At 48.2% G+C, this 23,572-nt stretch overlaps 1 protein-coding gene across 1 annotated transcript in view; it reads right to left on the reverse strand.

Annotated features, from left to right (window-relative positions):
• The window catches only part of phlpp2 (PH domain and leucine rich repeat protein phosphatase 2), a 33,943-nt gene extending 11,496 nt beyond the window's left edge, over window positions 1-22,447 (reverse strand). The window contains exons 1-7 of the mRNA XM_029256311.1: window positions 22,124-22,447; window positions 19,814-20,070; window positions 15,784-15,917; window positions 6,937-7,127; window positions 6,584-6,709; window positions 3,544-3,698; window positions 643-789 (exon numbers count right to left, since the gene is read on the reverse strand). Of these exons, the coding sequence (XP_029112144.1) occupies window positions 643-789; window positions 3,544-3,698; window positions 6,584-6,709; window positions 6,937-7,127; window positions 15,784-15,917; window positions 19,814-20,070; window positions 22,124-22,339 (1,226 nt within the window). The 5' untranslated portion in view covers window positions 22,340-22,447. The remainder of the gene's footprint in view (window positions 1-642; window positions 790-3,543; window positions 3,699-6,583; window positions 6,710-6,936; window positions 7,128-15,783; window positions 15,918-19,813; window positions 20,071-22,123) is intronic.
• Window positions 22,448-23,572: the final 1,125 nt, after the last annotated feature.

Genomic DNA, 23,572 nt, shown 5'->3' on the forward strand with positions numbered 1-23,572 from the left:
TCCCACTAACTTCTTGCTACTTCTGTAAATCATGAGAGTGCACTGCTTACCAAAACAAGTGCAATAGTCCTCCAGCTTTAATTGTCTCACTGCACTAAGTGGGCTGAGAGCACCAACAGCTCTATTAATACAGCTGCATAACCACAATGTCTGACTAACTAAAAGCATTTCATCAGTTCAACAAAGAAACAACTGCCCAACAAGCAAAGAATCCTAAAATGCTTGTGTGGTCTTGTGCATCTGTGAAAAGAAGCGTGCACTGGAAATGTCTTCAAGTTGCCAGCAGGCATTGTGAAAGACCACAGTCAAAGTACAGATGCCAATAAGAAAACCCTGGCTTCCGTAATCAATACTTACTGAAATTGAAAAACATCAAAAAAATCATTAATGATTAACTAGCCACTTACATGTGCAGCAGTTTACAGGGGAAAGTAAGCTTCCAGAAAGACATAACTGTTTTCTAGCAGTCAGGTTAATTACCCAGAAGGACTAAAACTGGTGCCTTCTGTGTAGCTGGGTAGAGGGGGTGTCTTAATATGGGAAAGAATTTGTCCTCAGGCTGCCTCTAGATGCTATGTGACTGTACTTATGCGCCTCCCTTGGCAGGGGCATCTTCAGCCCCGCTGTCTGGGTCTTGCCCACCTCTCCAGGTTGCCGATCTGGGTGGGAACTGCTCGGAGGCCGTTGCAGGAGAGGTTGAGCTCAGTCAGGGAAAGGATCTCGCATATGGACTCTGGAAAGACGCCCAGGCGGTTGTGGGAAAGATTCAAGCTCTTCAGCTGTGAAAATCTGGCACAAACAAACAATTTCATTAAATTTAAGGCATTAACATGAAGAGTGCATTTTCAAATTCTTATACTTCAGAAAACAGTTTTTAGTATGAAATTTAAATCATTTGCACCTTTATTTAACCAGGTAACAGCACAGAGTCAATGGCTAAAACGTCTGGACCCTATAAGATGGTAAGAAACTAAGCAGAAATGCTGAGTACGTTGTGGATTAAACTGATTCCTCCCGGTCTCATATACACTCCTGGCTCATGCAGCATCAAGTGCCATTCCTGCCACCCACTGACAATTCCACAGTCAGTCTCCTCAATAAAAAATAAACCGAATCATTCTGAGCAGGAAAGCAGCCGACATGTTCATCCAGCTCTTCTGCAGCAGTCCTAAGAGGTGCCGTCCACTTGTAGGTTCCTTTACTTTTACTCTTCTATCCAGCTGGTCTCATACAGGTGCTGCCCAGGGTGGCCTTATGAGCACTTTCTACTGGTACCGAACCTAAGGCAGTTCCTTCCCAGGCACAAGGTGCCATTCACTGCCATTTGAGGGGAAACGGCTTTAGGGCCTCAGCAGCGCCACCAGATATACTTTGGCCTTTGTACAAGTGTAAACTCGGAAGATGCAGGAACGCTTTGAGCTCTGAAGCAGGAGAAAGTCGGGGGTCTCGCATTTTCCGTGACCGAACGCTTGTCAAAGTGCATGTCAAAATCACAGCCGTGTCACAACGGAGCAAGCTGAGTGGAAGCAATAGGAGATAATGGCTGTGTAATTGCATGGGAGAGCACTCTATGGTGCGCCAGTCTAGTTAACCTGTGTGTTTGTGCTTCCCCTCCCAGTCCTGTGTTCTGGACACACAATGGGAGATGGCCGCTGGGAGTCGCAGCATATGTTTGAACCCCCACAATTCCCAGATCCTCCCCGCACCAAGGCTCTGCGCGGGCCCTGACCGAGCCTTTCTAAATATATGGACAAGCCACAGAGACAGAGACAGAGACAGAGAGTTATAGAGGAACCAGAGAACCGATTTAATGGAGTGGATGACAGAACTGCAGCAACAAAAAACTGGAGGAAAGTGGAGGGAGCAGAATGCCTCTTTTTTTCTTTTTTTAAAAAAAAAAAAAAAAAAAAAACCCAATCTGAAAAGAAAGTGACATGTCAAGCGTGTGGGGTGTGCAGAGACAGGAAGTGTATACAGGATAGAACACAAAAAAGCAAAACGAACATTACAAACAACAAAGCATACAGTTTTTAAATTCTGTCAATGATGCTAACAAAAGTCTGCCAATTAAAAAAAAAAAAAAAAAAAAAAAAGAAAGCATAAAGTCACCGAGTTCACTGGACTCAAACCCTGGCATACACAAAACACCAGGCTGCAAAGACAGAAACCCGGAAAAGGGCCCTCAGCCAGCTGGTCTTGAAGCTTAGTGAACTGAACAGTGGAGATGTGAGTCAGCCCCGGGATAGAAACGCTTCTCGAATGCATCCAGGAGAGAGGAAAAGGGCAGCACAAAAGAGCTAAATTAGTCCTATCTGCACTGTTCGAATAAAAACACGCACTGTGACACACTAAAGCAGAACATGGTGAATGGGGCTGTGGATGGGTAATGTGCATCAGTCCAGCAGGGAGATGAGGGAGAACCAAGACCATTAAGAAGGTAAGCGTGCCCCAGTTAAGGAACCCGGTTGTGAGGAGCTGAGGAGGACAGCCGGAGAAGGTTGCGTTTCCTTTATAAACACTGCAAAACAAAGGAGCAGCTCTCCTTTCGTGATTTCAACACACCAGTGGCCAGGAGGACATGAAATCATGTGCTATGATGCTATTTTTAGATGAAGTATTATTCATAGTATGCACACACGCACACACACACTAACACATGCACACAAAACCATCACTATGATCAACTTCTTTATTTACTTGAGGACAGAAGGCAATAAAAGGCTTTTGCTGGCAAGCAATGATTACAGTTTAACGCTGCCAGCCTTTTAGAGAGTCCTCAGCACGGGCCTATTTGCAGAACAGGCTTCCGGTCCTTAATCGCAGCTTTGTTCCAAAACTCTTTCTTATTTCATTCCCTACATGGGATATTAAGGAGCCGATTTGTCACCATGACACAGTTGTAGTGTCCTGAACTCCTGCGAGTTCTTCCTGTGTTTTTCTGCAATAAGTCCTCGGGTCTGTAACTCCTGATAGCTCAGTGAAGTGAGACCTGCGTACCTGCTGTGAGAGACCCACCATGTCACTCACTACATTTTTGACTCAAAGGGCTCCATGGGGAATGTACCATCAAAGCAAACTCCACACACTTTTTCGGGAACATTAGGTGGGAGTGCCGCAATCAGTCTAGTGTGGGCGGTAGGTAGCATAGTGGTTAGAGCCACTGCCTTTGGACCCAAAGGTCGCAGGTTTGATCCCCACCTCTGGCTGTAGTACCTTGAGCAAGGTACTTACCCTAAATTCCTCCAGTATGTATAAACGGGTAAGTGATTATAAGCATATTATGATTGCAACCTTAATGTTGTAAATTAAGCCCACAGCTTGGATGCGTGTCTTAATCTGGCAAATAGATGATCAGAGTGCGCAAATACACATATAAACGTCTCCCACTGCATATGTGAAATTCATCATGAAAGCTCTAACCTGGACCATAGCTCTGTCACACACCAGTGACAAAGTCTGTAGTACCCAGCAACCTTATGAACCACTGGTAGAGAGCAACACATAACCCCATTTGGAATACAGGTAGAATGCCCTCCATGTCACCTGTTGAGGTGCTGCAGCCCTCCAGGTCCCTCCATCTTCATGAAGTTGTGTCGCAGGTTGAGGTGTGTAACATCCTGGCTGTAGAACAGGTACTCGGGAACCTCCTCCAGGCTATAGCAGGACAAGTCAACCAGGCTGATGGTCTGGGACACAACCTGTGGCGCACACACACAGTTAGAAAATGGGGCTTAGCTCAAGGACACACATAAATGCACTTGTACAAAGAGGAAAGTGACCTGAGGTCATGTGTACACACACATGCTCATGTAGTTGGAAATTCTCTGTACTTGCAACCAAATTGCTGCAATACAAAAAAAAAAAAAAAAAAAAAAATCACATACTAGAAATGAAGAGGTTTAGAGTAGGAACATACTTTCATTTCACAGGGGATACAGTAAGGGTGTAAGAGCACTCAAAAATAAATCAATATAACAAAGAATTGTTCATTGCTCAGTTTAAAACATTTAAGGCCAGTTTTCTAGACAAAGACTGAGCTCAGATGAAAACAAAAATCATTTCGAGATGGAAAATCTTTAGTGGTGATGTAATTTAAACCATGATGAGGCTTAAAAATCCCTCAAAGTATTTTTGCGAAGTCTGCGCACAGCTCGTACATCAAGCCGCGAGCGTAGAATGCTCTTTGACACGCGGTAACCTGGGCGTCCCTGGCACTGGCCAACAGAGCAATGCGCACCACAGAGGGAAAGGCAGTGGTTAGACACTCACATTCTTCGAGTCCACTTCCCAGGAGGTCAAAGTCGCCAAACCGGTTAATATTTCAACTCTCGATCACTTGTGGGGGAGCACTGGACCCACAGGTGCAGCTGGCTGCGGTCCACAGCTGCACAAAACTGAGGTGGACCAGCCCTGGCTCCAAAAGAGGCCCTTGATCAAACCACAGGAGGTGAGCACCAGCGCAGCCGCCTCTCTCCATCTACCCAGAACTTTGCGTGGGCTCCAAGCAGGCTAAAGGGCCCCCCGGCGTCCGGCCCACAACCCCACCCGCAGTGGTGCCGTTGTTTTCCATTGAGGGTCTCTGATTAATGATTTCTTGCATTGTTCAGCACAGCAAGTGGGACCTTTTCCAGCCAGCTGAGGCTGCCTTTATCAGCGGTGACAAACAGCGCTCACCTTGGTGGCCCGCGGTGCCAAAGCAGGTGCCTCGACTGCAGCTCATTAGCGCACCCAAGACAACAGCACAGCACCGTCTCGGCAGCACAACGCAAGCACACGACAAAATCCACCGTACGCTTTCTTATGAACATAGTGCAAAGAGAAACAATGACTAATTTGTATTGACCCCTACGCTGCAGCAGAGAAAGTTCTCTATTGATAGTGTTTTCCTTCAAAACTGGACGGCCTGTTTCAATTGTTTATAAAAATTATGTAGGAGATTATCCCCTAATGTGTTAAACCTCTTAACCAACTTCATTCCTACTTCTATGAGTTCTATAGACCTCATATATCAGAAACGATACCGCTCGCAAGCGCACGTGTGTGTGTGTGTGAGAGAGAGAACTGCTGAATCTAGCATTTGATTCTCTTTGCTCTTTATTACAGTCTCATCCATTCATTCCCTACAGGCAGCCAGATCTGACCACGCACAAGACAGATGTACAAAATGCAGACAAAACACGTAAAAATTCAATTTTAATTTCATGCCTTCGGGTACCTGCTGCGGAGGAAGCCTACTGGGAGGCAGATAACAGGAACCATATTGATGAAAGAGAAAAGTTGTGAACGGGTCAAATTTGATCATAACACAAGCTGCGGGTTAACAGAAAAAATTAATAAGTCATTCTATCCCATGTGTGCTACTGTCCACTCTGCTATTTGAAATGACAGACACACCTAAGACTGCTCGGATCCCTGAAGATGGAGAGAAAAGTCCTGAAGTCCATAATGAGGCTAACAGATCTGAGACCTGTTACAGAAATCACTGCCAAAACTTTGGGAGCACACAACCTCAAGGAAAGAGATCAGTGTTTTCTCCTCAATCCATCCATTAGTAGTAAATAATAATTAGCAATGGAGAGTCACGGTGTAGGGGACGCGGTGGCGCAGCAGGTTTGGCCGGGTCCTGGTGGGTCTGGGGTTCGACTCCTGTTTGGGGTGCCTTGTGACGGACTGGCATCCCACCCTGGGTGTGTCCCCTCCCCGGGTGTGTCCCCTCCCCCTCCAGCCTTGCTGGGTTAGGCTCCGGTTCGCCGTGACCCCTTGGGACGAGCGGTCTCAGAAAATGTGTTTGAGTCACGGTGCTCTAGTCTATAGTCAATTTTGAGGCACCAATACACCCGAAGCATGTAGTGGGAGTGTGGGAGAAAACCCATGAGAACAAGAGGAGGGACATGCAAACATCACACAGACTGAGCTTGAATCGAACCTGCATCCAGGTCCAGAACCCAGGAGCTCTGAGGCATTGGTGCGCCACGCTGTGCCACTGTGCCACAAAGCCCAGCTGGTTCAAAAACCTGGCCTGTGACAGAGTGCTTCATCAGCAGTGTCATCCCAGTCTGTCTAAATGTGGAACGACCTGCTAGGGCTTAAGGCTCTACCTCCACCCTCCACACTAGGGCAGTCGTGGGCACAAAGGACTCTCGAGCGGGACACACAAGAGCCCAATTGTGTCCAGCTTGGCATCAAAAGTCTCCCAACCCCCATGTTTCTCTTTGACTGCACCAGTGCCCACAGCTAGCCACATGACATCATCGGCACGGTGGCCTGAGTGCCAAAGCGGCGGGCCGTTTCCACAGGCCTCCCGAGACATGCCACCACATGAGCCACAGGTGCACAAATGTCCGACTAATTGGGTTTTCATTTTTTCGCACCTCTTTCCTCGTTGGTCACATTGTGTGCTTCTGAGGAGTGCTTTGGTACTCTGAAGGACCAAGGGAGAGGGCTGCGCTGTGAAGTGTGTGCTAATTACAGAATTAATAGTCCCTCAGTCCAGGAAACAAATGGTCCATGAAGGAAGGTCTCCCCCCACACACACACACACACACACACACACACACACGCAGAAAAACAGAGCTGTACTTACTTTGGATGCCTGCCGATGCCACCGCAAGTATTCAGCCTGGGTGTCAAAGTTGACATAATAGGTCTGAGCCTGAGGTCCGGAAGAGCTGAACATCAGACAGTGCATCCTCCTCTTCACCTCCTCCACCTGGGCATGTAAGGACAAGTGAAAAACTCACCGAAGTTAATCATGTTCTAAACGAGGCAGGATGGTACAACTACAAGTTCTGGGTCATACTAGGGGACATGAGCTCGATATGGAGTTCAGTCCAGAGAGCCCAAAGCAGCATGAGTCCACCAGCTGGGGCTGCAAAGCATGTGTTAGAAAACAAACAGCACGCCTGAGCTTGACATCCTGACCCCACCCCGCCTCACCTTTCCCCCCACCAGGGGCAGAATGTGCATCTTCCCTGTGAGGCTGTCCTTGACGGAGGCCACGATGAGGCAGGTGCCACACAGGATGACCTGCCTCTCCGCCCACTTGTGCAGCTGCGTCTTGCCCTTGCGCACGCTGAACACACCCTTTAGCAGGGTGCGCTCCATCTGGTCTGCACTCAGGGGCTTCTCTGTGGGGGACAGAGGAATGGGGCGGTCAAGGCTGTGGCTCATCTATTAAAACAAAAAACTCACATGGTCTCAGTCTAAAAATTGCAAACACACGCTAACAATGACACAAAAGACACAGATAAGCATTCTTGTGCTCAGCAGTGTGCTCTACAGCTGGTCTGCATTCAGAAATTTCTCTGTGGGGGAGAGGGGAGAAAAATGGACAATGGGAGGCTAGAAAACACACTCTCCCTCTCTCTCTCACACACACACACACACACACACACACACACAAGTGCATAGAGCGGTCAACTCACTGCTACCCAAGCACAAAAACACAGGCAAACGCTAAGACAAAGCAGGCAAGACGCAGCTGAATGTCACAAACACCCCCAGGACCCTGAGATGACCACTAGAACAATCTCCTTTGACCACATTCACTCTGGTGGTACTGCACACTTCAACACCACAGACAAAAAGAAGAGTGTCACAGGTCAAAGACTACAAGGTCAAGGGGCTGCGTCTCCTCAGCTGTGCTGGACAGAAGCCATCAAAAAAACACATTGGAGAGATGTCAGGTTCTGCATGAAGTGGTGACCTCATCGAGGCGTCTGCCACGCGAGGGAGGTCCCAAAAATAACGTGAGGTCAGACGTTGGGCTCGGCAATGCTTGCCTACGCCTGCCAGTCCGTCATCTTCGCAGTCCAACCTGCATGCCATGCCAGTGAGACTCAACACAGCTGCCTGTTTGCGAGCGACGTGGCCAGATGGACGAGTACATTTATATTTATTCATTTAGCAGACGCTTTTGTCCAAAGCGACGTACATCTCAGCAAAAGTACAATGTATGCATTACATTGAGAGAAGGAGACATAGCTGCAGACATGAAAGCCTTAAGTGAACCTAATTTGTTACCTACCACTTGCTGCACCGAGGTTCATCGTTCGAGTAGGTGCATAAAACACAGGATAGACAAATCCTGATACCCTCCCAACATTCTTTTTTTTTTTAGAAATATTTTAAGATACGCAAATAAGCAAGTACAATGCCGGTGTAGTGGCTGAGTAAAGGTTGTATCAGGGGATGCTCATGAAGTTACAATGCGTGAAAAATTACACTGTAAACGAGCTGGAGAGATCTTGGGCGAAGTGGATCCGGAAAAGGTGAGTTTTCAGAACCTTCTTGAATATAGGCAGAGTTTCCGCAGTTCAGAGTGACAGGGGAAGGTCATTCCACCACAATGGAGCCAGAACCGAGAACCTCTGAGCTTTACTTTTTACCTTTCTCGAGTAAGTCGAGGCTCGGTCACATTCAACTCCGATTACATGGTGGGCTCGCGTGGTGGGGTGGGGTGGGTGCGATCGTGGCAAAGGGACGCATTACGCTCCGGTTCTGGCACCTCCACCAGGCCTTCCAGCACTTTCAGGTTAATTACCAGGCAAATAAGCACCCGGCATGAAAAGCATCTAATTTCCTTTGGAATTAGATTGTTCTTTTGGGTTATATAATCCTCTTGTTTCCATTAGTTACTGCCTCTTGTTTTGTTTTGCTTGCTAAGAACTTGGGCCGAGATGAAAATTAACCATCAGGCCACTTGGCTCTGAAGTTTCTGAAGAACAGGTGAGGAACTCACACGCTGAACTGCAAACATTTCAAAGGACTGGGCTTGGGACCAAAAAGTTGTCGGTTCAAATCCCAGAACTGAGGGCCAAGTTCGGCACCCCTGAGCAAGTAGTCAGCAGGATGTACTTTACTGATATAAACATATTTACACGGAGTACATGGATCAAAGCTGAACTCTACAACAAATGACTAGTACTTCAGTCTGGAGCAGCATTCCTGGCACATCAGATTCTGCTGGTGCCTCATAGCTCCTGGGCTGTTGTTTCAGGTCTGGGTTTGAATCTAGGTCAATCTGTGCGGAGTTTGCGTGTTCTCCTCATGTTTGCATGGGTTTCCTTACACAGTCCAAAGACAAGTGTAGAATAAGGGAGAGGTAAACCACCTCCAAGCCCTCCTTTACTGTGAAAGCTACATGTGGTCACCTTGAGGTGATTTGGACTTACCTTTAACCCGCTTACCTTAAACACGTAAGTCTACAACAATTATGTTGTAACAATAAGGAGTGGTGGCCTTGTCTGCTCTTTAGATAATCCTTGAATGGAGTGCTAGAAGCGGGGTCAGGGGAACTTCAAGGTGGAGATTTGACAGGAGTCCTCTAGCACATCAACTATCTTTCATTAGCAGTCTCAGAGGAGCACAGCAGTTTTACAAGGGCAGGGTGACGTCGCCCTACAGTAGCGTGGACTCTGCTCTCTGGTTCACGATAACATGCCCAACTGCGGCTGTGAACCCCCGGAACCAATCCATGTCTCTGGACTGGCTGCAACCTCAACGAGGTCTGCTCACCTTGTGCTCACTTTCACTGACTCCACTTAGTCTGAACTGTCATCTTTCAGCACATGACTCTACCACCTGCTCCTCCAAGAGAGGTTCACCCTCAAAGAATAAGCCTAAGGTAAAGATACATTCCACAAGTGCATCCAAACTAGAGGCCATCACAGCAGATACAGCACAGCTGGGCATTGCTCCAAACTCAGTCCTCTTTAGACACACAATGGTGAACTACACATCTGTACATATGATAAGTACATCAGCAGTCTTATCCAATAGCTTCCTCTTCATGGAGCTTGCAGATAAGGCCATCGGTACTGAAGACTGTTTCATTCCAGTGTCACTTCATTGCACACGTCAAAGGGTCCTAGAGGTCATTGGGTAATAAACTGTTTATCTTCAAACCCGTCTAAAACACACTGAAACCTTGTTCATGGAGAGTTCATCCCGATCGCAAAGGCAGGGCTGGGAGCTCAACACTTGCAGACGGAGGCCATTACTGCAGTATAAACAGTGTCAAAACAAACCTGAAGTTGTGCACATTAGAGGCTGATCGATAGCACATGTTGATGACATCTATAACAGTACCACAAAAAAAGGGAGCGTCCTGTGTCCTTGGCATAAGGAGGTCAACTGGTAGTTGCACTCATGATCTGCACTTGTTCCTCTTTTCTATTTATAGCTGCACACAGAACAGTGGTCTGGCATGGCAGCATTCTGGTACTTTTTAAAGCCTAGACGACTGTGCCTTTGAAACATTAAAGATAGCTTGGCTGCTACAGGAGCTGAACCTTCAGAATGGCCATGCAATGGATGTCTTGGATCTCCCACTCACTGTCAAAAACCAGAGCACCATTGCCTACCATCTAATTCTGTCCTTCCAACCCACCGCCCATTGGGCTTCTCAACCAACAGATGAGGTAACATTTGTTGTGTGTGTCACTTGCTAAAATCAGCACAGGTGATACCAACATGTCCATAATTTTACTCATTGTTTCATCCAAATTAGATCAAGGTTAAAAACAGGCCAACCAAATTCTTGTCTTTACAAAGGCATCTCATAATGGCCTAAAACTTGGATGCAATATTGCCTGTAGTTGTGTAGCAACAGACCAAGTTCTCGTGTTGTGCATTACTGTGACTGTACCACGGTCACACTTTGCATATTTTAACTTCTCACTTCAACTTTGACAACAAACCACAGGTGAATATGAAATCATTTTTTCCGTTGGGTCTCAAGATGATGTCAGTGAAGAGGAACCTACAAGTTTGCATTCTTTTATTTAAGACCTCTACCTACAGACTTGAACCTCAGGTCAACTCAGCAGAACCTCACCCACACAAGGCCAGCACCTTCCTCATGTGCACAGAAAGGCAGAGATGTAACACAGTCCACAGTAACTCGGACTCTAGTCTACCTCAGCAGGTATGCTGGGGCTTTACAGACACACGAGAAACGTTGCTCTCAGCTCAGTCTTTTGCCGTGTGAACAGAACCCATACAATAGGCGCACACACTTTCTATAGAAACACACACCGACGACCGTGTGAAATGTGGTTAAAACCCACACTGTGTTGTACTCAGTAGCACCCTAGAGCTGGGTAGCGATGAGTCAGCCAGTGCGCGGCACATGTGGATGTACGATATGAATCATACTCCTATGCCGTGTCACTAAGTCCACCCCGACACCCCACAGAAGCAGGTTCTGGCCTTCCTTGCATGCATGCTCCTAATACAAACATATCAGAGGCCGCTCAATGAACCAATCGCTCCAGAAACACTTGCTTGTACTCTGGAAAAACTTCCTGCCTCCTCGACCGGACTCAAATGAAACTTTTGGTAGAACGAACGGCCTTCTTTGGACTGCAATGGCAATTAGATGTTGGCTTTCTTGGGAAAGGACAGAAGGTCAAAATAAAAGCTAAAACACTGTACAGGAATAAGCATCATATACACAATAACGACAATTTTGAAACATGAGCAGTGGATGAAAAAAATTAATTTGTATTAATTTGTTTAGCATTTCTTCGACGAAAGTACAACGAAACACCAACTGAGATGAATTCGCCATTCCATCTATAGCACTCCAACACACCACACGTTAGACATTCCTGCTATGGCTTAAAACTTAACAGAGGATCCTCCAGTTGTACCACATGCCTTACTGGGGCTACACTGTCCAGGATGCGACGGCATAGATTGCACACATATACTCCCCTGAACAGTGCGACTACTCACGATGGAGCGAAAGAACTGCGGCAGAGCCAGATGGGTATCAATATTCATTAGCGTCAAGACTGATGCTGTGGCCTCCGATTCCGATCTCAGTCAATATATGGTAAACTCCTGCAACGGTCACACATTGAACTGCGTTCAGCAGGGCCCATTCCCCCTCCACATGAATATTCACGAGTGCCGCATGTGGGCTCATGAACTCTCCAATCAGTGTCTGGAAAGGACGGGAAAGACTGCAGTAAGCAGTAAATCTGCTCAATCCAATCTCTGACAATGAAGTAGCACCCAGAAGGCATGTTGCACCCTATACCATGGCTCTTTTCACAAATGTTTAATTTCATCTATTGACTTAACATCCTCATCGTTCATCCACAGAAACGCAGTTGCCTGGCACTTCTGACATTTTTCTGTGTTTCGGCAAGTATTTTCCACAGCTGTCCCACTTGAGAAATTCACTCTAAAGCAAATTCAAACTCATCTTTCTGCTCCTTAAGTGCTGCAATATAACTTCTTGTGTCTTTCAGGGTGCTACTCTTCGCTGCTGCCTGTTTACATCGACATATCCCTCGATACACCATTTTTACCATGCCGTCCTTTCTATCACAGTCAGCAATGTGCAGCCCCTCTGGTTGACACGGTGCACAGTGAGCGTCAAATTAAGTTATCGAAAAGCCTGAACTGGCTTCATTTTCAACAACATTAAGAATGTACGTAGTCGTTCCTCTAAATCAACAAAATAAAAATCTGAGTTCGAGAGGCGGGAAAAAGGAAGGCGATTTGTATGTCACCCTGGACAAACACAGGTTGTTGTTGTTCTTACATAACATCATAAGTGTTAAGTGATCACAGAATATGGTCAACTTTTTTTTTTTTTTTAAGAGAAGCAGTAAATTAATCCAAGGACAATTTCAACGTTTTTTTTTTTTTTTTTAAACAGCGACTCCATGCTAATGAAAAAATAATCACTAAGTGAAACTAGAAAACAAATCATCAGCCAAGCACAGTGGACTGGAGGTTAAAAAGAATTCTTTAATTAAACCAAAATAATGAAAAACAGCATTCAGTCCGTGATTACGGTGGAGAAGGGGGGTGGGGGTTGAAACGAAACTGAAGCGCTTCACCATGAATGCCGGTTGTGAGCGTAGTCAAACTCAATAAAGCAAAGGCATAAGGCTCTTCTATTACAGCACAAAACAGAGTAAAAAGAAGAGCAGGATGAAGGTGCTCAATGCCTGTCCACTGCCAGCCCCTACTCTCCTAGATGTCCATGAGGAGTGGGACTGCCCCGAACCTTCGCCCATCTCCTGTGAGGCCAGCAGGAAGGCCAAGGCCTGGGTTCTAGATCTGTAACGGCCAGGTTTCCCGGGCCCGTCAGACCCGGTTTGCCCTCCACACTGTTTATTTAGTTCTCATTTTCCTTTCTGACAAGTAGGCTCCTGCTGGATCAATAACTCATTAGGTGACTAAACTGAATCTAGCGATGATTTATTTCGTTGTGCGGAGTTGAGAGCGATGGCTGCTCCGGCTGGAGGTGACCGTCTCGATTCCAGCGAACTCGGTCCAGAACTGAAAGGCCTGCTGTGTGCCGTTCCAGAGCCATGCCAGTCTATCCCATCAGCTAACGCTCTGGATCGCAGTTGTTTTCTTAAAGCGCATATTTAATTAGCTCCGCATTTCTGTCGGCTTCTCCTCCCCCCTCCGAGTCCCTTTGCGTTTGCTTTTCTTTCATTTATCTGCCCCCAGCACAGGACAAAACCAGACAGCTACTTCCAACAACAAATTAATATTGTTGTTACTCTGCGCTCCTACACCACAGACACACTTCAAAGCCTCTAATGAGGCAATAACTGCGATAAAATGATAATCCCATTTTAATAACCTACAAATGATTAGAGCAAAACAACAGATGTCTCTGAGAGCTACTGACAACCAAGAACATAGACAAGTATTACTGCTCTCTGGAACTCTAATGGCGTAACAGCGGGCAGCGGAGCAAGAGTGGCCTGGCCGGGGGCTGGAGAAGAAATCAAAGCGAAGGGAGAGTAGCTCCGGGTTTCGGTGCAGAGGCTCGGGCTGTCTGAGGGAAGCGACCAGAGTGCGGCGCCTAGGGTTAGATCGGTGCTAAATGGACCGAGAACACGAGTGCTTGCAGGAGAAGACAAAGTTCGCTCTGCGTTGCGCTGTTGACCTCTCTGGGAGACGGGCCTGGTAGCCCAGACTGTTTACCACACAAGCAGAGATAAGCAGAGATACGCCCATGAAGGAACTATGGGTAATAGCTGATCCATACCTGCGGACAGCGGGGTGGGGGGAGCTCCCTGTCTCGCACTCTCTTTCACTCACGTAAACATGTTTATAAAGAGTAGCACGGCCACAAAGTGGATGGTGATTCAAACTGCTTGTAACGTGTGTGCGCGCGAGTGTGTTACGTTGCTTTGCTGTACAGATGTGCCAATGACTACGCAGTTTACTGTGGTGTATCTAACACAAAGTCACCCTGACATCAAAGGTGGCAAAGATTGATACTAGTTAATCATTACCGTACATTGCTTTGGAAAAAAGCGACAACTAAATGAATCCATGTAAATACACACGCACTCATATTTATATAAAGGCATGCTTAAACACATTCATACATGAATATGCTACTTTGCTCAAAACACACTTCTTCACACAGACACGCGCGTATCCCTTTCGCTGAAGAAAACCGGAAAGTGAAGGCCTCTGCAGATCCTCTGTCCACCCCATCACCAATCACAGCGCTCGGCAACGCTTCCTGAGATGCCAGCGCTTGGCTCGGTCCCGTGTTCCCATGCGCTCAAAGGAGAAAACTTCCCTGGGCACTTCCTGCTGGCTGCCAGGCTGAGCCAACGTGCCGAAGCCAGTGGAAAGTCAGCCTTTTCAGGCCACACACTGGGAACACAGGCTGCCTTCCACCATTCATGGAGGAAAAACAGCGCGACAGAAACTCATTAAAGGCCTCAGCAATGGCTCAGAGGATCAAACTCAAAAACCAGGGCCAACAGACTCAAACACACAGACACAAACAGCCTCACAGGCTCACAAACACCAGGGGAATTGAGGCAGTGCTCGGCAACAACTCTTGGTAGGATAGAGCAGATCAGGACCCATTTTGTCACAAGCAAAGCCAGTCAGCGCCTTTAAGATGATCATTAGGTCTGCCACAGGGGCCACCAGGGAAAAGGAGCCGTTTCCTTTCCAGCAGCGGATTTAGTATACAGTCAGGAGACAGTGACACAGCAGACGGCATCCATCCCGCATCACCTGCCACATGTTGCAGCTGCCGTGACAACGCAACATAGGAGCCATTATGCAGTGTGGGATGTGGAATGGATGACTGGGGAGGGCTACAATGGGATGACTGAGTCATCCTCAGAAAATGATTCCCTCCTCTCCATCTACTGTATGGCACACAGCAGAGACACAGCTGCCTCACCGCCTGACAGCCATCTGCATTAATCCATCCCACTTCTTACACCATTACACATCTCCACCTGAAACATCCAAGCATCCAATCTAAGGGAGATGAGTTAAATGAAATGACCCAGGGCATGAATATATGTGGGAATTTGGTTGTTAGAAGGTATGTACCGCAGCAGGAAATCGACCTAACTAGCAACATGACTACTGGAAGCACAGAATCCTTTCATGCATTTTGACAGCTACTGAATGAAAAAGGAACCACAACCAAGAGCAGCATACAACTCATCTACATCTGGAGTCCATGGACCTCACTGGAGGCATGCGGATTGGCTTCCGGGGGTCTGTAAAGGGCAGCCATGCTTTGAAAATAACACAAAGTTAGTCAAAATTAAAAATAAAATGTTATAAGGTGGTGAGAAGTAGGAAAAGCCCCAGGTAAATCTCTCAAGCAGCAGGACACAATGCTCTGAGACCCTAATGGTCTCTAGCAGAAGCAGTAGAATTTTCAACTGCCTGTGAAAAACAGAGCAGCATTTCAGTTCGGTCCAGCTGAACAGGTTTAGAGATGGTTGGCCAAAATGGGGTGGTGTGTGAGCTACTCACCAGTGTAAAAGCGGATCATGCAGCTGAGGTCCGAGTTTGCAGCCTCCCTCTGCACCCGCAGAGAGTCTGCGTAGCCGATGGTTGCCAGGTAGTCGTACACCATCTGTAGGGGCCGCTCTGTGGGATCCAGCCTCCTGTGGGGGGGGTGGGGAGTCAAAGCACGTAAGCCTGTCACTGCTGCACCCCGACTATTGCTCACACGCAGTTGTCCATGTCCAACAATCCATCACTCGGCAAAGAAGCGGGCCTCAACAACCGGGGCACAGACAGGAGACAGAGGGGAATGGACATTAAGTGATTCCATCACCATGGTTACCCAGTGTTTCTGGAGAGCCGATTAGGAAAACGGACCAAGAGTTAAGCCCCAGAAGATGCCCTTCTGTTGTACCGCTGAGCCACACATAACATTAATGGTTTTTTGCAAACATACCAGGCTGTGCAACGGGGCATGTTCTAAAACTGTAAAGCAACACAAACACAGATAGCTTCTGCTATACGACAAAAAAGGTACACATGCTGAAAATGGCTTAAAACGCAACCAATAAGGTGAAACTCCAGGAAAGCAAAAAGCTTTCGAAATGCATATCGTGGATGTCAATAAGCATGGGTGAGAGCATTGCTTTTTTTTGTACTTTCCTAATGCCATCTGCCAGGTGGCTGCCTTGCTCACCTGATGAAAGTGTCGATTCATTCTTGCCTGGCAACCCCAACAGACTCAGCGCTGGTACGACGCAACACCTTTGGGAAGCTGACTTGTCTTGTGAGCCACACCGAGTCACAAAGTCACACTCACGGGAAATGAAATACAGTACATCTCCTGAGTGAGTACAGCCAAACAGAGAAGCTGAGGAATTACAGGCTGATAGGGATGTTCCCGTGTAAAGTAATACAATCTCAAAGCAAATTTTTCTCCCCCCGCAAACATTTTCTGATTTGTCATGCATCAGTGCGCCTCCATTTATATCTGACCTCAAAACGCCCTAAAGAATTTTGTCTCGGAAGCAACGGCGGCTTCAGCTGCAGGCAGGCCGGAGTAGCGCGCATGATGCGGGGATGGTGACGTCCCGGTCCCCCGCGGAACACCTGAGCCAGCGTGCTAGACCGGCACACATCAGGAGAGCCGATGCGTGCCGAGAAACACACAGACGTGCACAAACGCACACGTATGTTCGTGCACAGATACTGCGCCAGCTGCCTTGAAATTTAACTGTGGAGAACCACCGTTGAAGCTCAACACAGACACTAATGTTCACTTCCTGCACAGTACGCTGCTTGCCACTGTGGGCTGAAGAGCGGTGTGAATGGCCTTCTCGCACCCAGGCTGCACCGAGACACACAGCGTAGTGCTACCCAGAGTTTTTAGGTGCCGCGCCTGCTTTTCCACACAGGGCCGTTTTTACACCGGACACACACTCGGACCGAGGTCTCAGCTCTTTCTGAGGATGCCGGCGTTTGCCTGTATGCGTCACATTGGCAGATGGGTTCTCCAGTAACCCCTTGATGCTAGCAGGGTTTGCGATGAACCTCGATGCTGGCACCTTGCACTAATCTCTTGGCCGATGGTGACAATTTCTACTAGGGCACGTTCAGAAACAAAAAGAAGATGTTCCGCTTGCTAGGGACACGTAACCGGATTGGTGGAGGTCCGGAAGCAAGTTTCCGCACAATGCGATTGCACGGCCTTCTCTAGACAACACGCTGCACAACAAAGTTTCTCACAACAAACCCTTCCACAGGGATGCTACAAAGCAGGGAAGAGGTGGGTGATGTCAGATTATAGCCTGCCTCGCAAATGTCCTCACCCACAAGTCAGAGTTATTCTAGGAACGGGCTGCGGTCAGATCACACGTTCGGCCCGCTTCCCGTCCGTTCACGGTCTCACGGCGGCACGCTGAGCTCACCTTCTCTTCCTCCTGCAGCATGCTTCAAACGGACGCCCCGTCGCTGGGGTCAGCAGCCGTGCAGGGGACCACATGCAAGGAGCTCTGGCTTCCCTGTGCGCAAGGTGACCTGGGTTCTCATATGATGTCGCCCCCCCCCCGCACACTACAAAGCACGAGACAGCAATAATTCCATACTACAGCTGATTTAAGCATCTTAGACATGTCTTAAGCGTGAAGAAGTGTAGAGAGGAAAGAAACTACAGGCCTTCATTCAGCTCTGTTTTACAGTCAGGCTTTACCACAAGTACATCTATTCATTTAGCAGACGCATTTCTCCAAAGTGACGTACGTCTCACTGTAAGCAACTAACTTTAGCACACTCTGAAAATTTAAATCCACTGTTCTTGCCCTCATGCTTAGCTGATGATGTTATCCATGGCAACCCATTTATACAGCTGGGTGTTTTACTAGAACAATCCAGGTAAACCTCACTTGTAATTCTTTTCTCAGTGGTACTGCAGCAGGAGGAGGGAGCGGGGCCTGAACCAGCAACCTTCAGGGTACAAGTCCATGTCCTTATCCACACTGTTACACACTGTCCTATAATCTCTTTTACAGCCCAAGTTTATGGGGTGATTTTGACCTGTGAATCATTTCAAAATTACTAAGATTTAGCAGGAACAAACAGGACAGCCACACAAACTTACAATGAGTCATGCAATCACAGGATACATATTAAAATGTTTATAGCATTTCCTTAAAAATCATACTCAAATTCTCACTCAAATTTAATGAGTGGAACACTTAATCAATCCAACACGGGACTGGGGAATTGCACACAAACATATACAAACATTCTCAAAACGAAAGCATGGGGGGAGAAGAAAAAAACCCATTTCCTGTCCCTCCGTTGAAGAGATGACCACTTAGTATATTCCGATGCAAACGGTGTTAGAGAAATACAAAAGGCTTCTGAGAACCCCAAGAGGTAAAGTACCATGCTCTGAAACTCAGCCTTCGAACAAGGTCTGTAATTTGTACCCTTCCCAGAACATTTCATCCTTGAGAAAGTTGTGCATCCATGAGAGCTCTGCACATTCCCATCAAAAAGACTCATCTCCGAAACACCTCAATGCAGTTTTTATACCACAGAACCTGCATTTATGACATGTACTCGAAAAGATGATCGGTCACACCGCCAGCGTGCAGGGTAATGCAACACGTTGCTTAGAATAAATAACTGGTATGATTCATCAAAAGCGAGTGCAGACACTGACTCCGATGATGGCCATAAAGAGGATTTATTAAATGCTGCAGCTCCATGTGTGTTGACTTTTCATTTGTTTGGTCGCTGGCAGCTAATGACAAGCAAACTAACACCCTGCTGCTCAGTTTGATCTGGTCATATTGGCCATCTTGTTCCGCCCTAAAACGGCTTTGACAACGCAACGTCATTCTTCCCCCCCTTCCTCCCTGACGTGCTCCTCCAGTGTGCAATCCAGAAAGTCATTTCAGAACCTTTCTGAAAACAGTGAAGCTTTCAGTTTTGATTTCTCAAGTTACACAACCATTTCAAACATATCACGTAAAGGCAGATTTTATAATGCAACCACCTAAGAAATACAGACCGGCGATCATGGACAGCGATTATTGCTCATCCCATCTGCAGCAACACTACAGCGCGCAGCTCGGTCGACACGTCTTATTTAAACCCTGGTCTGCTTGGCAAGATCTTGTCATGGAATTATGGCCTTCTTGCATAATATCCAAGGATGTGGAAGGAGAATATCCAAGGACACGGCGAATATCTACACTGCAGCCGCACCCAACACAAATGCGTTTTTCGTGCTCGCTCTGAGGTGTGCTGCAAATAAAATTATGAACTTGCACTACTTCAGCCATTCAGTGCAACAAACTGGAAATCCCCCCCCCCTTTTGTCTTTGAAAATAAAAATTCAGCTGCATATTGTGCCTTTAAGTTGGATCCTGTGCCACTTCAAGAAATGACACTGAAGCCGCATTAATGCGCATCAATACATATATTAACGTTTATGCAAGCCTCCCATTTTTGGGCCCAATCCCAGGGGCCTGGCAGGATGTGCAACGCTGTACTCTGGTAAGGTGCAGGAGGGGAGGACGAGTGCTACCTGAGGAGGTCACCGTGCAGCTGCACGTAAAGACTGCGGCCGTTGCCCTGAGCACAGAGCTCCTCCGCGGTGGTGCTGGTGGAGCAGAGGGCGAGCCGCAGGTCCGGCTGCGATGACGAGGCGCCTTGGGGGTCCCCCGGGCCGTACAGGCACACGCAGCCCCGCTGGGCGTCCCCCTTCAGCCAGTCTCGCTCCCGGGACCCAAAGCGGCTCTTCCGGGTCACGCAGCCCTGGCTGCCGTTACGCTTCATGTTGCGCTGGTGGAGAGGAAAGGAGAAGAGCAGGTCAGTGGCTGGGGAGAGGCAGAAATGCACAAATCCTTCTGTGCATGAATTACAAGCAACTGCTTGCTCTCTACTGGGTCATGGTGGTCTGGAGCCTATCCAAGAAGCATAGCAAGGATGCACCCTGGATGGGACACTAATCCATCAGAGGATAACACTTTCATACACGCTTTAATTTATTCATACATGCACACAGGGAGCATCTGCAGTCACCTGATTATACCTTTGGGCTGTGGGAGGAAACCAGAGTGAACAGGGAGTACGTGCCAACTCCATACAGATGGAACTGGATCCAACCTCACAGCTCAGGAGCCTCCTGTGCCACCGTGCCGTCCAACACAGAAACCAACAGAATATGTGGCAAATCGGTGCTACGTAAAGAATGTAAACGATGGTTCCGTAGCTCAGCCCACCACAGACTTGCTGCAAACGGGGGCAGGGAAAGCGGCGTCCGTCCGTCCGTAAGAAGAGAGACCCGCGCTGCTCAGGGGTGGACACTTCTCGCAGTTCTTGTTTTGATAAAATTCAGAGTAATGGGATGCAAATATTGACACAGTAAATGAGCACCCTGGCGCAGCGGGAGAAGAGCAACTCGACTCCCAAGATGGGCAGCACTGGGCGATTAGTCAGGCCTGTAGAGTCATCCTCCCACGATGCCATGCTTCGCTCTCCTCCGCCTGGCTTCTGCAGGCATCTGTGCCCCGCCGGCTCCGGCTCTCCCTCCCTTTTCTCTCTCTTGCTCTCTCATACTCACACACACACCTGGGTCCACTCTGGCGGAGAGCATCCCAACTGCACTCACTCACCCAGTTAGCACCCAACAAGCGTCCGCCTGTTAAAAGGTCGGTCCGGGGAAGCGATGCCCACGATAAATAAATGTTTCCACGATGCAACAGCCGAGGCCGCGGGGCCGATTAATCAACCCTCCGGCAAAACAAGAGAAATGAACTCAGGTCTGCAGTGAGAATTTCCACGCGACACCTGCCACCCCGACTGAGCCCACCTGTCAGATGTGTCACACAAAACGCAGCACAAGCAGAAGGAGTTTTTCCAGAGCGGTCACCGCGGTCACCGCGTTTCAGTGGGGGAACCTGTGGGTGTCCGTGGGTGTCCGGGGGCGTGTCTGGGACCCTGAGATGGTCCGTGGGGGTGTGTCTATGCTAATTAGCACGAGGGGCCCACATACAGCTGACTCACCTTGGCCTGGAGGAAAGTGCCCATTCCCCCCACCCCACCCACCCCGCTAGACTGCCCTGGGGCACACCCTGACAACGTGTTTTGAACAGAACTTGGAAATATTTCAAATGTCCAAGTTGCCTCAACCCCATTCCGTCTAGAGGAGAAGGGAACCGGTCCGCAGCACTTTATGTACCCAGAACGTGTCAAACGTGAGGGGTTAATTCGTGACATAATAATGGGGCGAGCGAGGCGCGCACGTCTGGGGAGGGCTTCGAGCCCACAACCCCGAGGCACACGGCCGACATAAAACGGGATGAGACGCAATAACGGGTCCGACTGGAGGACAACGGCCGGCGGGGAGGGAACGACGCACGCCCTCGCGCCAGCGGGTCAGTGACAGTACAGCAGTAGGACGCTCCTCGGCAGGGGGTCACCGCCTCCGTGTCTTTTTTTTTTTTTTTTATTAATTTCTTTAAATTAAGCGCACACGGCGACAGCGAGTAGAGAAATGTGCGGGGAAACGGCGAGCTGTGCACGGGTACGGCACGGGGGGCTCGAGTCGAGTCGTGGCTTCCACCTTGCTCGCGCCGGGGCGGATGGTCATGGTGGAGTGGCACCCGGCTGCCTCGAGACCCGTCAGGCAGGGCGGGAAGGAGCGTTTCAACGAAAAACAGAGCCTTAAGCGCCCTGCTGTGGCGGCACCGGAACGGCCAGCGCGAGCCAAGAGCGACGCCGTCGGTCCGGCGGAGCACCCGTCTCTGTCTCCTCGCCCTGCAGCCCGGCCCAGGGTTTCGCCCGGCTCCCGCCGGCGACCACCTGCCCCAGCGCGTTGAGGAGGGTTACGCACCTTTAAAAGGCGGATTCCGGTTCCTCCGCGGCCGCCCGCCGCGCTGTGCTCGACGCCGGCGGTGGCCAGTCGCTCGGACCCCGCCGCCCCGAGCTCCGCGCCCGGCGGAGCGCCATCAGCAGCAGCGGCGGCGCCGCTGTCCCCAGGACCACCTTGCTTCGTCCGGTCCGGAGCCGCGCTCGGTGCCGCTGCCAGACTGTCCTCCTCCTCCTCCATTTACATTGATAGAGAGAGGAAAGGAAAAGGCCGCAAAAAAGGTGCTCGCCGCTCGCGCCCGGTGAATTCCAGAACACAGGAGCGCGGAGAAACTCATTCAGGTCCGAGGAGACGCCATAACGAGACTGAGCGGCGCGACTGTCAGATGAAACGTATCAATAAACATAAGGGGGCGGGGCTCATGAATATTCATGATGCGCAGCACCACCCACAAGGCAGAGGCTATTGCATAGTTCACGAGGGCTTCTCAATTATGGACATGACATTCTCCTATCGATTCATAACGGATCTGAAAAAATTAGGGGTGTCAGGTACAGTTTTACCAGATATCACTGCTTGATTTTAAAATTATTGCTTTTTTTTGGCTGATCTACGCTTTTAATAACCAGTCAATAGATTTTTTTTTTTTTTTTAAAATCTCACCCGTGATAACTTCATGATATCCTGTGATCTGGTGTGATAATTCATGTGTCCCAAGGAATCGATTACAACAAAACGCAGGGTTGTGCAGTTTTAACAAATTCAGTACGACACATTGTATCAACACCAACACAATATTCCATACATTTTTTTTTAAATCCTTAATTCAGTGCCCAAACAGGGTCACCATGACCCCACACCCTTTACCTGTGAGTCAGTGATTTAAGCCTCTCTACAGGCACATTTCTCTTCTCCTAAAAGAGCAAAATCACAAGCACATCTTCACAGATGTACAGTATCATGTAAGGATCAGAAACCAGAATATCATCAGCTGTAGGGCTCAAACTCAGGAACATGTGGAAGAACTGAGAGGAAACTTAAGTTCGATGCAAGACAAGACACGATGAAGGGCAGCGGTACTCCTTTGCAGCTGCTAGTCGTAACTTCCAGCTTTGTATTCCCAAGGAGCGCATTTTCTGTAAAGCCTGGATAACAGTATTAGTGAGTGTGGGGTTAGTGCAAAGTCTCACATGAAGCTTAACCAAGATTACAGTTTTCTTTCTGCAAAGAATTCAAATATTTTGGGCCAATGGCTTTTTAAACCATTAGAGCTACTCTGTGTTGAGACTTTTTAGCAACAGGCCCTTTCTAAGGTACAGAAAACCTACATAAGCCAGTTGGAAACCCTACAAACAGAGAGATCGCTGACTAATTTAAAAAAAAAAAAAAAAAAAAAAAAATATCAGGCCTCTTGCGAGATCTAAGCATGGAAATACAGTGCTAACTTCTAAAATATCTCATGTATCTCAATAT

This window comes from Scleropages formosus, chromosome 11, assembly GCF_900964775.1.
Source record: "Scleropages formosus chromosome 11, fSclFor1.1, whole genome shotgun sequence".
Taxonomy (NCBI): Eukaryota; Metazoa; Chordata; class Actinopteri; order Osteoglossiformes; family Osteoglossidae; genus Scleropages; species Scleropages formosus.